This window comes from Nannospalax galili, unplaced genomic scaffold (assembly GCF_000622305.1).
Source record: "Nannospalax galili isolate Female #2095 unplaced genomic scaffold, S.galili_v1.0 scaffold612, whole genome shotgun sequence".
NCBI classification, from domain to species: Eukaryota; Metazoa; Chordata; class Mammalia; order Rodentia; family Spalacidae; genus Nannospalax; species Nannospalax galili.
In genome coordinates this window covers 586,490-607,663 of record NW_008333388.1, presented here as the reverse complement: position 1 = coordinate 607,663, position 21,174 = coordinate 586,490, and the positions used below count along the sequence as shown (strand labels likewise).

Genomic DNA, 21,174 nt, shown 5'->3' with positions numbered 1-21,174 from the left:
CTGAAGGGAGGGAGAGAGGTTGGCAATGTGTGGGTTTGGCAGCACATCAGGATCATTTCTGGGGTTTAAGTTCATTGACAAGAGATTTGTCTAGGCCTGATTCATGATTTCACATCTTAATAATCCCATAACCACTAAGCAGGTGGCTAGATGGAAGGAAACCATTGTTTTCCCCAGCTTCACTTCTCAACTAATGAGCAGGCTCCATTAGATACATCCAAAGCCTGAGAAACTTGTGGTGTTGGGGACACAGTGGTCAGATATGGTAGACCAGGAGCTTCCCTGGCACCCTGAGCTCACATCTGGCTGATTTCAAGCTGCTAGGGCAAAGCTCCCAAAGCTGAATCCCAAACTCTGCTTGGCTTATTCAACTGGGATGCAGTTTGGACGAGAATCAGTCAGGTATTAACAAGCTAGTGACATATTAGTAACAGTTTTAGTCAATTAATATTTCACATCTTAATAATCCCATAACCACTAAGCAGGTGGCTAGATGGAAGGAAACCATTGTTTTCCCCAGCTTCACTTCTCAGCTAATGAGCAGGCTCCATTAGATACATCCAAAGCCTGAGAAGCTTGTGGTATTGGGGACACAGTGGTCAGATATGGTAGACCAGGAGCTTCCCTGGCACCCTGAGCTCACATCTGGCTGATTTCAAGCTGCTAGGGCAAAGCTCCCAAAGCTGAATCCCAAACTCTGCTTGGCTTATTCAACTGGGATGCAGTTTGGACAAGAATCAGTCAGGTATTAACAAGCTAGCGACATATTAGTAACAGTTTTAGTCAATTAAAATTTGTTGTTTAGGTCAGGCACAGTCTCAGGGGAGGCTCAGGATGGGCTTCTGGGCTCCCTGGGGTCTTTGGTGACCAAAGATAAAGTGATGGGGCTGACACCATCAGATCCCACGAGGGGGCGCCTGTCACACCCCGACAGGAAAATTGAATTGTGGTTGTCTGGTTCAGTCACCAGCAGCCCTCTAGGTGCTCTCGGGGTTGTTGGTGGCAGTGAAGTCACTGCAGTGGTTGTTACTAGAGTCAGGGGACACCATGGGCCATCTGGTCTCGCTCCACCAAAGCTGCACTAAGTGCATGTGCCATGATCCCGACACAAACTGGAAACAATCAGCATGGCCTTGTTGAAGTTCAAAGGAGCTGGCTGGTTTTCCTTCCCAGAGATGCTGGTGGCTGGCAAGAAGCCTGCATCTTCATGCACCACCTTGTTATTCTTTTTGATTTTCCTGTCCTAGCACATCCCTGTCAAGGATGCTGAGTCACCTACTTAGGGGTAGTTAGAGCCAGGACTTAAAAGGCGGTAACGGCGTATGTGAAAGATGACTGTGTCTTACAAATCTAATCTTCCCAGCCCCACTGGAGAACTTTCTGTTAATAACAATAACAATAGCACCAGTGAGTCCAGGATACAGGAAGGTGGGCCACAGAGGGGAAGGCCACAGGGATCCTGCTGAGACCCCAGTTTCATGCAGCTTCTGCAGAATCTTTGGGTACTGAATATGAAGAACTGGGGGACGCACAACTGGAGGCCCTGGAACACCACCCACCAGGTGCCGGGCCTCTCCATTCCCCAGCCTGACTCAGGAGACCTGCCGGGGTAACTTGGCTCTCCCCCTTCTCCTCCTCCCCCTCCCCTAGCTCTGGCTTTCCATCCCCCCCAGAGCTTCTCAGCAGAGAGAGAACCTCCTGGAGTTGATGTTCATCTTGGTGACGCCGATGAGCTTAAGCGGTGTGGAGAGGCTGAAGGAGGAGGCCAGCGGGGAATCGCAGAAGAGGTCAGCCAGTTCATCCCGCTCTTCCAGGTCATAGGTGGCATCGTTGAGCATCCTCCTGTGCAGGTGGCAGGTCTGCTCGATCTTCAGCTTGTTGATGTCCCCACGGAGGCGCATGAGCTGCCTGGCCAGCTGCTGGTCCTGCAGCCGCATCTCTGCCTGGAAGGGAAGGCCAGACATCATCAGTCAGCAGGCCAGGCAGGGGCTGCTACTCTGTGGTCCCTGCTGAGCAGACTCGTTAATAGGAGTCCTGACTGATGTCCTGGCTCACTGACAGGTCCGCCTAGCATCAGGAACACATGCTAGCTCAGCGAGGTGAGAAGACCCTGGGTGGTAAAGGAAGGTGTCAGTGAAGCTTTGTGCCAAGCTAGTTGCTCTGTCTAAATCCTTCTTTACGATAGTCCCAGCCTAAAGTTACTTTCAGTCCACTCCCATTTTTTAGTGTTCAGGTGAAATGAGCGTGTAAAAAAACGGACCAGAGAGGCTGGAGAGATGGCTCAGCGGTTGAGAGCACTGACTGCTCTTGGAGAGGACCAGAGTTTTATTTCTGCACCCACATGGTGGCTAAGGATTGTCCCTAACTCCAGTTCCAGAGGAATCTAATGCCCTCTTCTGACCTCTGCGGGCACTGCACAACACAGGTGTGCACTTAATTCATGCAGGCAATACACTCATAAACTTAAAATAAAACTATAAATAAAATTAAAAAAACTGGACTGGAGTGGCAAATACTAGATCCAGCAGCATGGTTTCTGGGTGGAAAGAAGGGACTTGATGTAAGGGGCATTCAGGGCTTTCTATCACAAGATCATGGCTAAGGGCTGGCATGCTGCTATCTTTTTAAAAAAATATATTGTAAAAAATGTTTTATTTATCCTTTGAAAAATTTATGCATTTATATAGCAAGTTTTGATCACAGCCATCCAGCACTATCTCCCTCCAACTCCCCCTGTGACCCTACCATGTCTCCCTTCCAACTTCATGTCATCCTTACTGTTGGTATAAATAACCCCAAATCCAATTAGTGCTGCCCACATGCACGTGGATGTGGGGCCGTACACGGGGCATGGGAGCCTGTCCGTGGCCACATCCTGAAAGGAGAGGGACTCTGCCCCACTTAGCAGCCTGTTACCTTATTCTTTAAGCATCTCAGAATTTCTGAAACATTTCTTTTTATTTATTATTTTTTATTTTTTATGTGTATGCGTGTATTGCCTGCATGTAGGTAAGTGCACCCGTGTCGTGCAATGCCTGCAGAGGACAGAAGAGGTCGTCGGATCCCCTGGAACTGGAGTAACGGACAGTTGTTAGCTGCCATGTGGACGCTGGGATTCAAACCCGGGTCTTCTGCAATAACAACCAGTGTTCTTAACCGCTGAGTCATCTCTCCAGCCCCCTGAAATATTTCTTAATAAAGGTTCCCAGGAGTCAAACATTACACATGGGCTGATATTTACCGTGTTTTATTATGAACTAGGCACAGTGCTAACATTCCACATTTAGTCCTCACTATACTCTGTGGAGTTCGTACTACGCCCACAGCCACAGATGAAGAGGCTGAGATCAACTGTCAAAGCAGTGGTAAAGCTGGGGGAGAGTCCAGACAGCGGGACCCACGAGGCTGACAACTCAGCTCTGCCTCTCAGGTAGAGCAGAGCCTGGGGCATTGTAGAGGGTTTCTGAGGTTTTAGGCACCTCTGTTTCCTGTTAAGAAAGGGATGTGCTAAGAACTCCCATTGGTAGTTTCCAAAATCCATCCACACTTTGAAGCCCTTGGCACCTCACAGCCTCCTTCAGGAACCTGCAGGGAGGGAGCTCAGAGGGGTTCAAAATATCCCTCAACGTTGTAACTGTGACTTGGCAGAGAGGGAGTGCACCTGGGATCTCACTAGACTTGGTAAGCAGCAGTTTCCATAAAAAGGGTTTGTCACTAAGACAGGTCACCAGCTGTTCCCACTTGACTGGAGACTCAATTCCATCTCACAGTTTGCTCTGTATACACTTGCAGTGGAGTCAGGCTCAGCTCTGTGGTCTACCAGGTGCTTAGAGACAAAGGAGCCATGTAAGAGTCCAGAAGGACCCTCCCTGTGGCTATGCAAATAGGCTCACTTTCCTTACTGGGTTTGGAAAACAGCCCACTGTAGTAAAGAAAATTAGCGACTTCACCAGTGAGCATTTGATCTCTCTCTCTCTCTCTCTCTCTCTCTCTCTCTCTCTCTCTCTCTCTCTCTCAATAAATAAAGAGGAGTGTGAAGAGACTCTGGAGGGATGGACGGTGTAGCGGTTAAGAACACACACTGCTCTTGTAGAGGACCTGAGCTTGGTTTCCAGCACTCATGTTGGACAGCTCACAACTGCCTGTAACGACAGCTCGAGGGGATCCAACATGCTCTTCTGGCCTCTAGGGGACCTGCGCTTGTGTGCACATATGGACAGACAGACACACGCATACACATAATTAAAAATAAATAAATCTTTAAAAAATGGGAAGGACTATGTCTCTAGAACTTATTTTGAAACACGGTCCTGTAGCCCCAGCTGGCCTGGAACTCACTATGTAGAACAGGCTGGCCTTGAACTCACAGAGATCTGCCTACCTCTGCCTCCCAAGTGCTGGGACTAAAAGCATGTGCCACCATGCCCAGCCTAAGAATTTATTTATTATTTATTATTTTTATTTTATTTATTATTTATCATTTTTGTTTTTTGTGTATGAATGTATTGCCTGAATGTATGTAAGTGCACCTGTGTTGACCAATGCTTGTGGAGGTCAGAAGAGGGTGTTGTGTTTCCTGGAACTGGAGTTACAGACAGTTGTTAGTTACCATGTGGGTGCTAGAAGCCTAACCCGGGTCCTCTGCAAGAACAGTCAGTGCTCTTAACTGCTGAGCCATCTCTCTGCCGCCCCCCCAAATTTTTAAAAAAATGTAAAATCTGTCGGGCGTGGTGGTGCACGCCTATAGTCCCAGCACTTGGGAGGCAGAGGCAGGCAGATCTCTGTGAGTTCAAGGCCAGCCTGGTCTACATAGTGAGTTCCAGGACAGCTGGGGCTACAGGGAGATCCTGTCTCAAAAAGACCAAAATAAAAAGTAAAATCTGTACAACATAAAATATGTCATCTTGGTCATTTTGAAATGCAGGTAAGTGTTAAGTATGTCTTTGTATAATAATCACCACCATACAACTGCAGAACTTCATCTTTCTCAACTGAAACTAGCAACTGTTAAAAAACAATGTCCACCAGCCCCTGGCAGCCCCTAGTCCACTGTCTGTCTCTTTGAATTGGATGACTCTAGATGCCCCCACTGGCTCTCCTGAACTTCGCCTGTGCTGTTTCCCATCTCCTCCTACCACTTCAGACTAGAGGAGTTTTCATCTGTCTTAGAGACGAGGAAACTGACTGAAAGCAGTTCAGGAGCTGCTCAGTACCCGCCATCCTGGGAACACTGGCACCCAGATCCCATCTGGATTAGAGCAATGGCTCCCCAGAGACCAGAGGCAGCAGACCTGTTGCAAGAACCCCTTTCCTGCTATTGGGCAGCTTTCGGCCAGTCACCAATGCTTCCCGAACCTCTACCTCTTGCTCTGCAGGAAGGGGACAGAGATGTCTCCAGACCAGACAACACGCATAGGAGCCATACTGGCTGAGGGCAGGGGAGTGGCATCTGGTACCCAAGTGCTTCTCTCCAAGTCAGGATGCAGTACTTGCAGATTGGTACACTGGCCCTAGACTCCAGCCCAGGGACTCAGTATGGGTTGAATACTGTCCTCTGTTTAAAGCTCAGTGCGAATGGACCTCCTTCCCGTATATCTTCCCCGGGTGGCCTGCTTGTGCCCCTAGGGATACAGCACAGACTGGATTCAGAGGTGTGGTCCGTTGTTCCAGTAATCCCATAATTAGGACACAACTCCTAGTGAAAGAGCGAGAGATGCCACCGGTCAGGGGCTTTGGTGAATTATGGGGAGCGGGTAGATCCCCCTGGCATGAGGTAATAGAGGTTACCCCTCCGACAGAGCCGGGACTGTGGTCCAGACTCATCTGCTGCCTGCAGACATTGGTTATTCTGAGGCATATGAGAAGTTTCTTAGGAGAGTTGGCCTGTCTCTTCAGGTAGAAGATGAACCCCTCAAGGGCAGGATTAGGCAGCTAACCACAGTAATTACAGGGCTCTGAAAGAGGAGAGAAATTTCCGGACCTCCAAGCTTATTTGGTGAGATGAGGCATTGAGGTGCTGAGGGAAGGTGCAGGGAAGAAAGCCCCAGTGCAGAGTCAGCTGAGGAGATCCAGAGACCGGAAAGATCTCAGGTGAATGTGTGTCTGGTTACTGTGAAGGGATCTTAACACCAGCACTTTCCTGGAGAGAGGGGAGAAGCCCAGGCCTGCTCTGGGCTGGAAGCAATGGAAAGGCAGGTCAAAGAAAACCTCTGTATGTCCTTGATAAGGTGACATGTACCCTACGGCTAGGGGTTTCACTCTGGGGTGTATATTCATATAAAACAAGTGGAGACAAGGACTCCAAAGAGACCTGTGCCCCATGTTCAAAGCGGCACACCCTGACTATGGGACAGATGCCGTCTGTCCATGCTCTGGATGCTATCCAACAGCAATGAGGAGATTCGCGCACAGGCCACAACATGGATGGGCCTTGAGGGCTTTATGCTCAGTGACATAGGCTGGTTACAAAAGGACACATATCGTATGATCCCATGTATGTGGAGTGGCCAGAACAATCACATCTGGAGACACATAGTAGAAAGCGGTTTTCCAGGGGGTGGGGATGAGGAACCAGTGTTTAATGGTCAAGATGGGCTGTGTCATGGTTAGCACATAAAGACAGGACATCTCAAGGTGAAGGGCATGTTGTCTAGCCCCCAATTCTGGGGTCTATTAGTGCCATCTCAGCCTAAGTAAGAGCTTTTGTTTGTCTCTAATGGAGGAGGCAGAGTTGAGATCCAGGAAACATCTCCACTGGTGTGAGGGGACAGGCTACACTCCATTTCCTCATGGCTGGGCAGTGGACACAGTCTTGGTACTCCATCCTAGGTGTGTGTTTAGCTGAAAGGTTGGCCATTGCTGCTCTTATGAGTATTGTGTCTGAGTCTCCATGGAGCCTGGACAAAGCAGCGTGGCTTAACCCTGTCTGACCAGAGAATGACAACTTGACAGAGGGAGAAAGGAGGTAGGTGGTGTGGTACAGGCAGAGGGTGTTGTTGAATGGAAACTTGAGGCTCTGGGAACATGGAAGAACTGAAAAGTCCTCAGAACTCTCAGCCGGGTGTAGTGGCGCACACCTTTAGTCCTAGCACTCGGGAGGCAGAGGTAGGCGAATCTCTGTGAGTTCAAGGCCAGCCTGGTCTCCATAGTGAATCCAGGACAGCTGGGGCTACAGGGAGACCCTGTCTCAAACATGGAGGTTCCTAAAAAACTGAAAACAGATCCATTGCATGCAAGATCACCGTACTCCACATTTATTGCAGTACTGACCACAATAGCCAAGACAATAGTCAACTGAGATGTCCATCAATGAATGAACAGCTAAAAAAAGCAGCATATATATTATATATATTATATATAGTATTCCACATACAGTGGAATACTATTCAGCCATAAAAAGGTGAAACCCTGATGTTTGCAGCAATATAGACAGAACAAGAAGGTGCTGCATTAAGTGAAATAATCAAGATACAGATTCATTCATTTGTGGAGGCTAAAGAAGCTGATCTCTGGTGATCACAGAAGGCTGGGAAGATGGAGGATTGATAAGAAAGGATGGGCTATGGGTGCCAAAACAGTTAGGGGACAATCAGTTCCAATATTCTTTGGGCAGTACTGGGGAATGAACCTGGAGCCTCATGCATGTGAAGCAAGCACTGTACCACTGCACCACAGCCCGGCCCAACTCTGACATTCTAACCATACCAAGGTAACTAGTCTATAAGTTAACACACATTTCAGAATAACTCAAGAACTTATTTGACTATGTCCTCTGCAGGATGGGTAGTATTTGGGGATGTGGAAATGCTAACTCTGATCTGATCATTATGTACTGTATGCATGTATCTAATTGTACTTCTGTACCCCATGGCTAGGTACACACATGCCAGTTTAAAAATACGTTTCCAGAATAGGATTGTCCAGTCTACAGACACGCCTCAGACAGGACAGACCCTTTTGATCCTTGTGACCACCAGATCTGGCTTTGGTATTAGCACAGTGAGCCAATTCCTCTTACTCAGAGATAATAAGTGCTTGGATAGAAAGCAAGAGACTTTGGGGAAATAACATACCAAAGTTCCAGCTGTGAGGATGTGATGAGCAAGCAGAAGGGGCCCTCATGCTCACTGACTGAAGGGGCAGAGGCTGTAGCAGCCATTCAAAGTATTGGCTCTGAGGCTGGGAAGACCCGAGTTCAAATCCCCACTCTGGTTGATGAATTCTGTTGTCTGTAAAACAGGGTGGTAACACTACCAAGGTGCCCACCTTGGAAGATGACTATGAGCATCAAGTGTTATGATAGTCATAATGGTGCACACCACTACAGCCGACCATCTCAGGGGCCAGGCAGGTGCGTCTGGCCTTGGCTCCTCCTCCTCATTTTCTTTTCCTACACCCTGCCAGGGAGGTATTTATCATCTCTATTTTAAGTGATGAAACTGGGAGAGAATTAGGTAAACTGGTTAGAATTAGGTAAACTGTGGTAGAACTTGACTGAAAGTCTAGTCTAATTATAGATCGCCTCACCCATGAGTCAGACAGAGTCCCTGGTCACTGTGAAGGGGTCTTTATACCAGTTACTGGAGCAGCCGTGCCAGGGAGGTATTTATCATCTCTATTTTAAGTGATGAAACTGGGAGAGAATTAGGTAAACTGGTTAGAATTAGGTAAACTGTGGTAGAACTTGACTGAAAGTCTAGTCTAATTATAGATCGCCTCACCCATGAGTCAGACAGAGTCCCTGGTCACTGTGAAGGGGTCTTTATACCAGTTACTGGAGCAGCCGCTTTAGAGTCAGTTACCTGTGTGCACTTGGTAAGTCCCCAACACTCCTCCAGATTTACAGCTTAAACTTCCATGGAGGCTAGGAAGGGTCTGTCCTAAAGAGCCCCAGCTGCCCTCTCCAAGGCAGGCCAGTCCATTCTGCCCGCAGGTCCCTAGATGATGTCTGTCTCTTTTTCAGAGAGTCTCTAGGAACATGGGGCTCCATCCCATCCACCTCAGCTCCAAAGCCCACCAGCTCAAGGACTTCTCATCTCACTGCAGGGACAGGGTGGTATGAAAGGACCCTCTTGCACCCCGGGGCTCTTGGGTTGACCCAAGCTGCTCTTCTGCCCTCAGGCCCTTCTCATTCTATTTTTTATTAATGTGTATATGCCCATATGAATGCGATGCCTGTGGAGGCCGGAAGAGGGCGTCAGATCCCCTGGAACTGGAGTTACAGATGGTTGTGAGCTGCCTTGGAATTACAGATGGTTGTGAGCTGCCTTTTGGGTGTTGTGAATGGAACTCGGGTCCTCTGCAGGAGCAGCCATTGCTCTTAACCACTGAGCTATCTCCAGCTCCCTCTTTTTTTGACACTGCAAGGTGGTAAGGAAGGAGACTGTGGACAGGTCCTGGGTGTGGAGTCAGCTTCGTCCTACTACACAGTTCCCACCCCACAGCTCTCAGGCATCTCTGCACCGAAGGCCTCAGTTTCCTCGTCTTATACTGGGAGACTGTTTTTTTGTAGACTATAGGGTAAGGCGTGTGTTCCAAATACAGTGGCAAGAGAAAGGGATCTGATAGTTTTGTCTCTTTTTTCTGTTTAAAGAATCTTTTCCTCCTTGATTATATGCAATATATTTCTTTTTTAAAATTACTTTTTCTTTTTGACTTTGTGGCTATTTTAAAAAATATTTAATTTATTATTTTTATTTTATGTGTATGCGTGTATTGCCTGCATGTACGTAAGCGCACCTGTGTTGTGCAATGCCTGCAGAGGACAGAAGAGGCTGTCGGATCCCCTGGAACTGGAGTTACGGACAATTGTTAGCTGCCATGTGGGTGCTGGGATTCGAACCCAGATCTTCTGCAAGAACAGTCAGTGTTCTTAACCACTGAGCCATCTCTCCAGTCCTATGCAATATGTTTCTATTTTAGAAATTCCTATAGAAAAGTAGAGGAAATGATATTACTAACCATGAAATGAAGGTCTCTGTGTTCGGGTACATTTCCTTTTCTGTACCTTTGCCTATAAATTCTTTCTTTCCTATTTATTTATTTTATTTAAGATGTATGAGTGTATTGCCCACATGTGTGTAAGTGTACTCATGTTGTGCAATGCCTGCAGAGGTCAGAAGAGGGCACTGGATTCCCCTGGAACTGGAGTTATCAACCATTATCACCCTCCATGTGGGTACTGGGAATCTAACCCGGCTCCTCTGCAAGAGCAGCCAGGGCTCTTAACCACTGAGCCATCTTTCCAGCCCCCTTATTTATTTATTTTTTGAAGCATGGTCCTGCCATGTAACTCTGGCTGTCCTGGCATTTGCTAGGTAACCCAAGCTGGCTTCAATATAAAATTTTAAATAATTATTATAAAACTAGTATCTTCCCAGAGAAACAGGAGTCTGGTGCTCATGGGAAAGTCCTGAGCTTTGCTGAAACCAGCCTTGGGCAGACAGACGCCTGGGATTTTTGTGAGTCAAGGCCGGCTTGGCCAGTCCCTTGCTGGCTGACTCTGAGCACTTTATCATCTTACCTCAGGCAGGCTGGTCCCAGGTGAGAGTTGTTATGAGCATTCTTAAACCATTAGGGTTTAAACTCAGGTCTTTGGACAGCACGTGGTCCCTGACACGGACATGTGATATATATTTGCAACAAAGAATAGACATCTAGGGGCTGGAGAGATGGCTCAGTGGCTAAGAGCACTGGCTGCTCTGGCAGAGGACCTGGGTTCTATTCCCAGCACCCACACAGCCACTAACAACTGGCTATAACTCCAGTTCCAGGGGATCTGACACCCTCCTCTGACCTCTGTGGGTACTGCATGACATGGGTGCACTCACACACATTCAGGTAATACACTCATACACATAAATAATAATACTTAATAATAAAGGAAAGACATCTGGATCCTGAGGCAGGTGGGTACAACACTATCTGGCTTAGCCTCATTCTTGGATGAATCTCTTAACCCCTTTGTCCCCAGACTTCTAGACTTTCTGAGCCTCTGTCTTCTCTTCTGTGAAATGGGAAGTAAACACTCCCAAACTTCTGAGAACACCACAAGTGAAAGTGCTCTGAGACCGTGGAGGAGTGCTCCCTACAGTGGAGGAATGCTCCCTATGGTGGAGGAGTGCTCCCTACCTAGGAGCCAGTACCAAGGCTGTGCCCTCCCTCACCTTCCCCTCCACCCCACAGTGAGTAGCCCCTGCCATCTGTCCGGGCTGTCCAACAGACAAGGATAATGGGAGTTGCAGGGGGTGGCTGCATACATGCCAGACCCATGTGCTTGCCAAGGATATTTGCCAGTGAGAACTCTTGCTGGTAGCCAAGCTGAGGCCACAGGGTGCCACCAGAGCCTGGGTCTCCAGCTTTTCCACCACACAGGCCCTGCCTGATTAGTACCTGTCAAGTTTCTTATCCCTTTTTCTAACAACTATAAACACCTCCTAGAGGCTCTGTGTGCAGGGATCAAACACCTGGGTGGAACTAAAAGACAGTGTTGGTGCCGATGGATTCACACCACAGAGCCCATCAGGAAGCTGGGCTTTTTGCGTTTAGTTTCATCCACCACACGAAGATATTCTTAATTCCTGTTTCTTGTTTCACTGGCTGTTAAGGTACTTCTGAGAAAGTCTACAGACAAGACAGAAGGTAGGTGACTCATCTCTAACTTTGACTGCTGGAGGCTCAGCTCCAGGCCCAGGCCTGAAGCTGCTTCCCTAGCAAAGAGCTATCAGGACTGTGAACTCCATGCTCAGCTGGAAGTAGGTGACAGGTTTCCAGAGTCATGGCCCAGAGTCATGGCCTTTCCACCCTGAAGAATTGCCTCCACCCATTAGGCTGCCGTTGTGGCTGGGGCTAGCTGGGGCCTGTGACTTTCTGGTAACCAGAGCAACCTGGAACAAGCAGAGGTGTACAATGGCTATTTTCCAGGACCCTGAATGGCTGTCTCAGAAACAGTGGGGCTGGTTTGCCTGGGGGTGTCAGGTGACCTGAAGCCACTTAGCACAGAGGCCGCTGCCCCACCTGCACCGTCTCTAGGTCTGTTGGGAGAGGAAGTCAGGGCTCAGCTGTCATATGATATTCGACAATTTGAGTATGAAGGAATGAAAGGAGACCCAGGATGGGAGACCCAGGGGGTCCCCTAGCTTAAACTTGAGGCCTTGTCCTTGTTATAACTGTCCCATGTGCCCAGGGCTCATTTGGTGAAGGGGTCTGAGTGAAGGAGCTCTCAGCATCCCTAGCCAAGTGGTCTAGAAACCACAGTCCTTCCAGACGGTCTCAGGATCTTTGAAGATCTGTCTTCCCAGTAATCCCCAGTACATTAGCTGAAGAAAAAGCCATTCTACTTGCAAGTCTTCTGGGGTGCTAGAAACAACCACCGTGTTCTTGGGGTGAAAGCCAGGAAGGAGCATCAGAAGGGAGTTCCAGCCCGGTCCTTGCTTTGGAAACCTGTCCAGATTTTGTAACACCTGTCGACTGCCCTTGGAGGAGACAGGGAAGGTTGGATGATGCTTCCCAGACCCATGCAGCCTGCCTCTAAATAGGGCCACATTGACAACTATCTCCCTGATTGTTTCAACAGCTCCTGAGAGGGCTGCCAGATGGACAGGAGGCACTTTAGGGCTGCCCTTGGTACTAAAACTTCCTGATGGCCCAGGTCTGTAATCTTAGCCGAGGCAGGAGGATTGTAGGTTCAAGGCCTGCCTGGGCTATAGGGTGAGTTAAAGACCAGCCTGGGCAACTTGACAAGACTGTCACCAAATAAAAAGTGTAACAGAGAGAGCACTGAGGATATAGCTCAATGGAGGGCACCTGTCTAGCATGGGAAAGGCCCTAGTTTCAATCCCCAGGACTAGAAAAATAAGCTTCTGGGGGGGGGGGCGGGGGGGGGGGGTGTGGCAGTGTGTAGGGAAAGGCCCACATACTGACCAAATTACAGGGTTTCAATGTGTTTCTCTGGCCATATGGGAGAAAGGACAAATTTGTACATGACTCTAACAAATGTACAGGGAGAGCAGGGCTTCCCAGGTGTTATGAAAGCTTGATTCTGGGCTTAAATAAACACAGCATAGTAGAGGTTATGCAAGCCATTTTCATTGGTACCTAAAAAACAGGCCAATTTAAAAAATACCTTGATGGATAATACAGGACAAATTAAAAATCCAATAGCAGGAAACCTTTGTTTTAACTGAGACTTAGAGAGAAAATAATGTATTCTAAGCTGAGCTGCTTCTAGCTCAAAGTGTTTTACAAGTTGCCCTTCCTGGTGATCGGTCCTCTGCTGCTTTAGGGGAAGACCATCTCTAAGCAGGTGTGGTTCCTGGACCACTGGGCTGGGGATGCTGTGAGCGCCCCCACTACGGCCCTTTTGCTGGCTGAGTTTGGCCACATGGGCAGTTATGGTAGGGTGTGGAGCTCAAGCTTGGGGACTCCTGGCTCTATCCTCTGAGGTCTCTTCCTGATCTCTTAGGCCTCCTTTGATTCCTTGGGACTCAAAGTGTGGTATGTCATATGACATTCAGTGTCCCTTAGAGTTTGTTTGGAAATTCTGAATCGTGAGCTACATTCCAGATTCATGGAACCAGACTCTTCACCATCACAAGAGACCCAGGGACTCTGTATGTACAGTGGAGTCTGGGGGTTAGGGCTTTTTCAGCATGTTCGGAGGGAGGTCCTCTGCAGTTAAGCACCTCACCAGCCTCCCTGATTCTTTTAAAGGTGATAGGTGAGTTTGAGCTCTGGGTCTGTCACTTTCAAGCCATATTATTATAGGCAGGTTGCCCAGGAGCCCCAGGAGCCCCAGTGAGCTCCTCTGTACAATGGTGGCAATGACACAAAACACACAGAATCCTTCTCAGGAAGAGAATGCAGAGCAGGGATTCTCACTCAATCCCGTTTTTCTCTCTCTGCCTCCACATCGCATGTTCTGTTGACTGCTGACATCCCTGTGAACTTACAGTTTTAGGACAACGCTACATCCTGGCCCGGCAGCTAAGGTTAACATTGGCCAAGGGACCTGGTGCGCCAGGGTTCACAGATCAACTTTCTCATTTCCTGTGCATTTCTCTCTGAGCCCTTCTTGTCTTTCTGAAAGTAAGGGTTTGGGAAGGTGAGGTCATGTGACAGGGAGACGTGAGCACTGCAAGGGAAGCACCTGGCACAGGGTAAGCACCACGATGCCACAATCATCACCATCATCATGCACCCATTGTAACCCAGGAGAGTGGAAAAAGTTGCACAGATATAAGGGATTTTACTAATGCAAATATTCCCTGTGTCCACATCGGACAGTCTTTGACAGTCAAATCATTCCTGACTATGACTGCCCCTGCTGTCCCCCATGAGTCCCACAGTCTATAGCATCCACAGCTGCCCCTGCACCTGGCTTGCCTCCTGCTCTTGGCCAGCACACTCTGGGTGGGGCACCTTAAGCTGCTTGGCTTGCTGTGTCCTAGCAAGAGACATAAGCCTGCCCCATCGATCTCAGGCAAAGCTACCAGCCTAGGCTGAGTGCTGGAAGCAGGCTTTAAATGAGCTTTGAAGAGTCTAGATGCCCAGCATCACACCACAGGTGCTCATTTCAATGACCTGGGGTATGGCGGAGGCTTTGGGACTTGGAAAAGCTCTCTAAGGCACCTTTCTGTCTAAAGGACGACTGGGGTGGGGGATGCCTGCAAGCTCCAGGGACTGCTCTACTGGTTTCTACTCTACTTCTCTACCCTTTACTCCAAAGGGGAGCCCACAAGGAATGCGAACTTATTTGAACAGTAAACAATTCTGCTCCCAGAAGCAATAAAATCTCAAATGAACCAGAAACTAATAAATTGCATCTTTGGCTAATGGGAATATTATTACTATTTTTGTTCCTCTGTGAAAAACAGATCAAAGCAGTTTAGTCTCAGGAATTCAGGGAGCAGCTTTCAGGGTCTGTTCCTGGGCCCTGCATGCCCATCTCTCTACCTCTCATACCCCCATGAGTATCCCCACAGAGAAAGAATCCCCAGGCGCAGTGTTCTGGGGAAACCACAGCAAGCATCCACTTTCTTTCCTAACAGCACACATAGAGGAACAGTGTGCTCTGAGTTCTGAGCAGTCTCAACGTCAAGAATGAAAGCTAAAGAGGTTCTCAGTTAATCAGATGCCCAGTTTCCTGAGCTTTTCCTACCCTGAACCCTAATGCTTTATTTTAGCCCATGAGGAATGTCAGGCACCAGTGGAGATCTGTTTTTCAGGACTCAATAAAACAAACCTCTGGCTTCCTGTTGCCCTGGGAGTGACTACCACTTGTAGAAGTCACCTGGCCAGATGGCCCCCATCAGGTGTTATCTATGACCCAGGTGATGGGCAGGGCAGCTTATTGAGATCATGGAGAGGCTTTATTTCAGGTCTGGTTCTGCCAAGAAGCCACCATGAATGTTGGTGACCAGTGATTGTCCTGTGAGAGGGTGTGACAATGCCCCACCTACTCTCCTAGGGCTGGTGCATGGTGAGAAGTTCCTAATGGGAATCTGTTTTGCCTGTGGGCAGTAAAAGGGTCCAGCCGATGTGTGGCTCAGCATCTCCTGCCCTTTGCTCACTCATTCCACTCAGAATGCCTGCACCGCCCTGACTTCCAGGCAGGATCCTACTCATCAACCTTGCCGAAGCCTTTACCTCAGGCGTGATCAGTCATGTGGCCCCTGTCTGGCAGCTCCTGTATACCTCAAATTATCAAGCAGCCCTTCCCAAGCTGGGCCCCAGTACTTACAGCTATGAGCCCCAGACTGTGAGCCCCTTCCAAAGTAGGTCACCTATGGAGCCCCACCATCCAGCCCAGTGCCAATGCTTAGCTCAGGGAAAGAGTCACCCAGTTGCTGAGTGGTGGACCCAGCAGTGTAGACAACATGAGCGTGCCCCATCCATCTCAGGCAAAGCTCTCAGCCTAGGCTGTGTGCTGGAAGCAGGCTTTAAACAAAGAGTCTAGATGCTCAGCATCACACTCCAGGTGTGTGATGCAAGGATGGCAAGGGAGGGGGCTTCAGGGAGAAGTGAGGGCAGGTAAACTCTGGGATAGGAGTAGGAGACTCTGATGCTGGTGAGGGAAGTATAGGGACACCCTAGCTTTAGTTCAGGTCCTTGTTACTTCCTCTATACCTGTGATTAGGGGTTGACTGACCCAGGCTCCATGTAACCACAGAGACATGAGATCTGCCCTTCATCTAACAGGAAGATGACAGATGTGTAGATGAGGGACAGGTAGAGATGGGAGGACGAACACTGTGTGGGAACTGAGATAAAGTCAGAGAGAAAGATGAAGGGAGGAAACATGGCTCGCTTTGTGTCTGGGTCTTCTGGGGGTACTCACCAGTTCCTTCCTGAGCCAGGTTATAGCTTCATCGATACTCTGGAAACCTTCCAGCTTGCCTTTGGACAGTGGCCTGTCACCCCCGCTGGCACTCCTGGCAGGTGGGGGATGCTCTCTGGGCTTTACTGGGGATAGCAAAGGCTCTCCAGCCCCAAGAGCTCCCTGCTCCAAGTTTGCCTCCTGCTGGACAGCTGGCCTGGGGAAGGACCATGTCTGTCCCTCCAACCTGGCCTGCCATTCCAGGTAGGAGGGTCTGCGGGTCTCCAGCCTCAGCTTCTCTGTGAGGGCCTTCAGGCTGAGAAGGTGGTCGTCCAGAGGTGCGGCTGCCCCTGTGGTCCCATCTTCCTCACCTACTTCCTCCACTTGGATCTGGGGCACAGACATTCTCTAGTCTGCCCCAGCAGCCAGGCATGGGAGGTGGTGGGGTGCCACAAGGGAGGCTTGATGGGTGGTAAGATCTGGTCCTGCTCTGCAAAAGCCTCATACGGCTGTGGCCAGGGTTCCTGAAGACATCCTGAGGACAGGAGCTTGTTTCAGAGGCTAGACAGCACCTGGAGCCAAACCGGGCTGTGGAGTGTGCCTCTCAGAGCAGCTGTAGGGCTTAGGGTCTATGATTTGTTCCGGAATCCTGTGGGGGCCATGCTCCACAGAAGGCAGGCTCAGACAAGTGTCAGCAGGAATCTCAGGGACAGCCTCTGCCAAGTTCTATGCGTGCTGGAGGTGTGCCGTCAGAGGGAAGCTTCCAGGCGTGCCCTCTTCTCTGGCAAAGGATGGGCAGCGGGCCTGCAGCAAGGATAAGAATTACATTAATCTTCATATTGCTCCCTAGGAGGGGAGACTAAGGGTCAGAGAGGTTCAGGGATAGGCCTTCTACCTATCAGTTCCAGATTAGAAGTGAGACGATGCCACTAACTTTATGCAGAGAACTTGCTGAAACTGGATGGTCCTTTACCATTTTAAAACCATTCCACCTCTATGATCCCATAGAGTTCCCACAGCAAGTCTAGTGGTTTGTTTTTAACCCCTATTTTATACGGGAAGAACCAAGTACCCAGGAGGCTAAGTAACTCACCAAGACATATCCCTCAGCAAGAAACTCGGGGACAAGCCCAGCTCGTGTGAGTCTGAGGGCACAGGTCTCTTCTCTGGGAAGGTCTCCAGAGCCAGCTGACAGGCCAGGTGAGCCCCTGAGTAGATTCAGAGCAGGTGTCCCCTGCTCTCTGGCCACCTCCACCCACTACAGCCCCCGCCCTCTGTCCACACTCAGCTTCTGGCTCCAGTAACAACATGTGACCTCATCTCTTCAGAGAAGGAAGAAAACAAACCCATAGTTGCTGCAGAGAAGGGAGTTGGACTGTGAAACTAAACGTGACTCGCGACTCAGTCTTTTGAAAAGATGTTTTTCACATTTACGTAAGGTGCCCACACAGCAGTGCCACCTTGCAAGGGTTCCAGCTGTGATCTGATCTGGCCACCTTGTCTCTAGTGAGGCCTCTAAGCCAAGACTCCTGCTGCATCACCCAAGGTACAGGTAGAAAAGTAGCTCTGAGTTAGAGACCTAGCTGAGCCTCCCAGCCTCAATCTTGAGGGGATCTGGGCAAGGGCAGATCAGAGCAGGAAACATGTGATTTGAACTTGGGTTTGAAAAAAACCCAAAACATCTGTGCTGAGCTCTAAACATGGAACTGATGTGGAACAAAGTCCAGGATATCGCTCAAATGGAAAAGTGAGCTGCTCAGCAGCCTGGTGAACACACTGTTCTTGTGAGGAAGAGGAGGGAACGAAAGAGATGTTTGTGCACTTGTGCATGTCTTAAAAATTCCCTGCCTCCATGGTGACACAAAGTAGTTACACTGCCCCTGCATAGGCCCTACCTCCAGCTCCCACCCCAGAAGATGATATACCTTCTGTTTCCACACATTCTCTTTCTGAGCATGTCCTATCAACAGATTCTTATACAGTACAGGCTCGGGCTTCTTTCAGTCGCCACAGCACACTTGAGACCTGGCTGTGTTTTGTGTATCAGCATTTTATTTTATTTCTTCCTTTCTTATTGAAGCATTGAATGGATGTAATACGATTTGTCTTTCTACCTGTTGAAGTATATTGAGCTGTTTGTGCAGTTTATTGATTATGAATAAAACCATTATAAAAAGTAAAATGGGCTGGAGAGATGGCTCAGTGGTTAAGAGCACTGATTGCTCTTGCAGAAAACCAGGGTTCAGTTCCCAGCACCCACAAGGCAGCTAGCAACCATCCGTAACGACAGTTCCAAGAGACCCAACGCCCTCTTCTGACATCCATGGGCATTGCATGACACGAGTGGACTTACATACATGCAGGCAACGCACTCATACACATAAAGTAAATAATTTTTTTAAAAATGTGAAACTGGTGACATTTGCTTGGGATGATGGGAACTGGGTAGATGAAGTTGGCATGGAGGTTGAAAGGTTCAAATTAAGATGGGGTTGAAGGAAACAAGTTGGCAGGCTGGACCACTGAGGGAGGATGTGAAATTCCTCTCAACAGGCATGAAGATGCTCAGGAAGAAGGTAAAAGTGGAGCTTTCTGCTCTGGAAAACCCCTACAAGCCTAGGCTGTGAGGAGGGCTGCCAGAAGATGGGATGCTGCCCTCCCCAGGCTCTGAGACCTCCCTTATTAGGGTGTTATTATGGAATGAAGAACATTCTAGCCCACGGATAGCAAAGCAACCTAGTTTCATTTCATGTCCTCTCTGGGCAGAATTGAGGAACCCAGGCCCCTCCCAGGGGTCTGAGTCCACTGATCTGGGCCTGGGGACTCCAATAGCAGCACGTTCCCAAGTTCCCAGGAGCTCCAAGCACACAGTTAACACAGTTAAAAATTGGTCTTCTTGCCAGGCATGGTGGCACATGCCTTTAATCCCAGCACTCGGGAGGCAGAAGCAGGCAGATCCCTGGGAGTTCAAGGCCAGCCTGGTCTACATAGTGAGTTCTGCTACAGGGAGACCCTGTCTCAAAAAGACCAAAAAAAAAAAGGTCTTCTTCAGAGACGGTGGACTTGGGATCTGATCCTAGCTCTAAGCTGCCTGAGCCTTAGTTCCCTGTCTGTAAAAAGGGTTAATGCCGCTGATCTCTTCCTGTGTACTCTTTGACTGTTAGTGTGCTCAGAAGACACAGGACTCCTGAGGCTCCTTCCATGCACTTTCCAGTGACAGCCTTCTTCCGCTCTCTCCAAATCTGGAGCTTTCCGGGGCCCCTCCCAGGCGCCTCCCTTCTGTTTTACTGAGGTGCCAGAATCCATTCTGAGTGCACCTGGGGTGGCTGAACCCCACAGAGCTTCCTTCTCAAGGACAGGGGAGCTTTCATTACCTCCAGCAGAGCTTTTTGGAGAAAGTCCAGTTCAGACAGGCCACTGAGCAGTGTTCTGCCCACCAGAGTCCTGTGAGAGATAACACAGTAGGATGCCCTCATCCCTGCTGCACTCCTCCCCTTCTGGGGTTAGCATCCCGTAGGGTTAGAAAAGGGTCTCCCCCACTGGGGTGGAAAACTACTGTCTGATTGTGTGGCTTTGTTTTAATTAATGTTTCTCAATCTGTTCAGAGGAGGCCTGCAACAGGAACACCATAAGCTGAGTCAGCCCAGAGGAGGCTTTGATTCACCAGCTTCACCTCTGTGCAAAGTACCAGGGTGTACTCTAGTTCTCTCCAGCCTCACCCTCACCTAACAGACAAGGGAGAGGTACCCATATCACAAAGGAGGGTGCCTAGAGATGGGAGAAGAGAAGTGCCTCTTCTAGTCACAGGTAGTTGCCAGCTGGGTCATGGGCATACAGCACCATCTGATTTAGAGTCAGTCTTTTTACCCTGGAGCCTCAGGCTCAGAGCTGGATCTATGCTTCGGTCTGTGGCTTCATGACCACCCCATGCCTCCCTGTCCTGATCTGAGAATCAGGTACAAACAGGACCAGTTGTGATAAGCATCCGGGGCTCAGTGCAAAATTCAAATACTGGGCTCCTTGTTTAAAAAAGGACAAGAAAAAGGAAAAAAGAAAAAGAAAAAAAGTTCTAAGAATTTCAGGATGATGATGCAGAGCATTAACAAGAGTGAGGTCCCTGAGTGATGTCTGAAGATAACAACATCCAATGCTGGGGTGCATGTGAGGCTTAGGCAAGGCAAAACAGAGCTGTTTTTAGGGCACCTACTATGTGGGTAGCCTAGATAAAGTTACACTTAAAAGTATTGTTAAGTGGATGTAACCTATTGGCGCCACACCCCAGTTCCATCACCCTGCCACTGCACAGAGTATTCATCTGTGGATCCCCGACTTTTGGGTGACCTGAGTCCGTCTCTTCTTACATCTTTCCTTGGAAGCCCACAGCCCCGGTCAGCTCACCCCACCCCACCTGCCCCACAGTTCTGGATTTTAAAAGGTTCTGAAAGTCCTTTGTGAAAAAACAGGTCTGCTAGAAAGGAGCTCACCAACACAGCATGCTGCACCGGCTCCCTCCTCCCCTGCTCCTGCTTAGAATACCCACTCTAAGAATAGAGTTTACAGCGCCGGGTGACCCAGGTCTGGTCATGCATCATGCACATAGAGGCCAGGACTGGGCTACGTCCTGGCTTTTGGTCCCCGCACTGTTCCCAGCAAACTGAGGACTCGGGCTCAGTCTCCTTGTGGATTTGGTTCCTGACCTGTGCAATGGCGCCAGTAAGAGCAAATAGAATCAGGTGTGATGGAGTGTCTTCTGACAAGGCCTAATTGGGGGCCTCAAACTGTGTTTGCAACTCTCTGGAGCTGGACCCACTGGAAGACTACTATTGTTAATGAGGCATGGAGAAGAAGTATGGGGAGCT

At 49.1% G+C, this 21,174-nt stretch overlaps 1 protein-coding gene across 2 annotated transcripts in view; it reads right to left on the bottom strand.

Annotated features, from left to right (window-relative positions):
* Window positions 1-457: 457 nt before the first annotated feature.
* Window positions 458-21,174, bottom strand: part of Fam167a (family with sequence similarity 167 member A) — a 33,535-nt gene continuing 12,818 nt past the window's right edge. The window contains exons 1-3 of one of the 2 annotated variants that reach the window (XM_017796903.1): window positions 19,690-19,739; window positions 16,337-17,119; window positions 458-1,943 (exon numbers count right to left, since the gene is read on the bottom strand). In XM_017796903.1, the coding sequence (XP_017652392.1) occupies window positions 1,680-1,943; window positions 16,337-16,720 (648 nt within the window). In that variant the 5' untranslated portion in view covers window positions 16,721-17,119; window positions 19,690-19,739 and the 3' untranslated portion in view covers window positions 458-1,679. Of the gene's footprint in view, window positions 1,944-16,336; window positions 17,120-19,689; window positions 19,740-21,174 lie in introns of those variants that run through there. The other variant, XM_008828091.3, reaches the window with a different exon arrangement.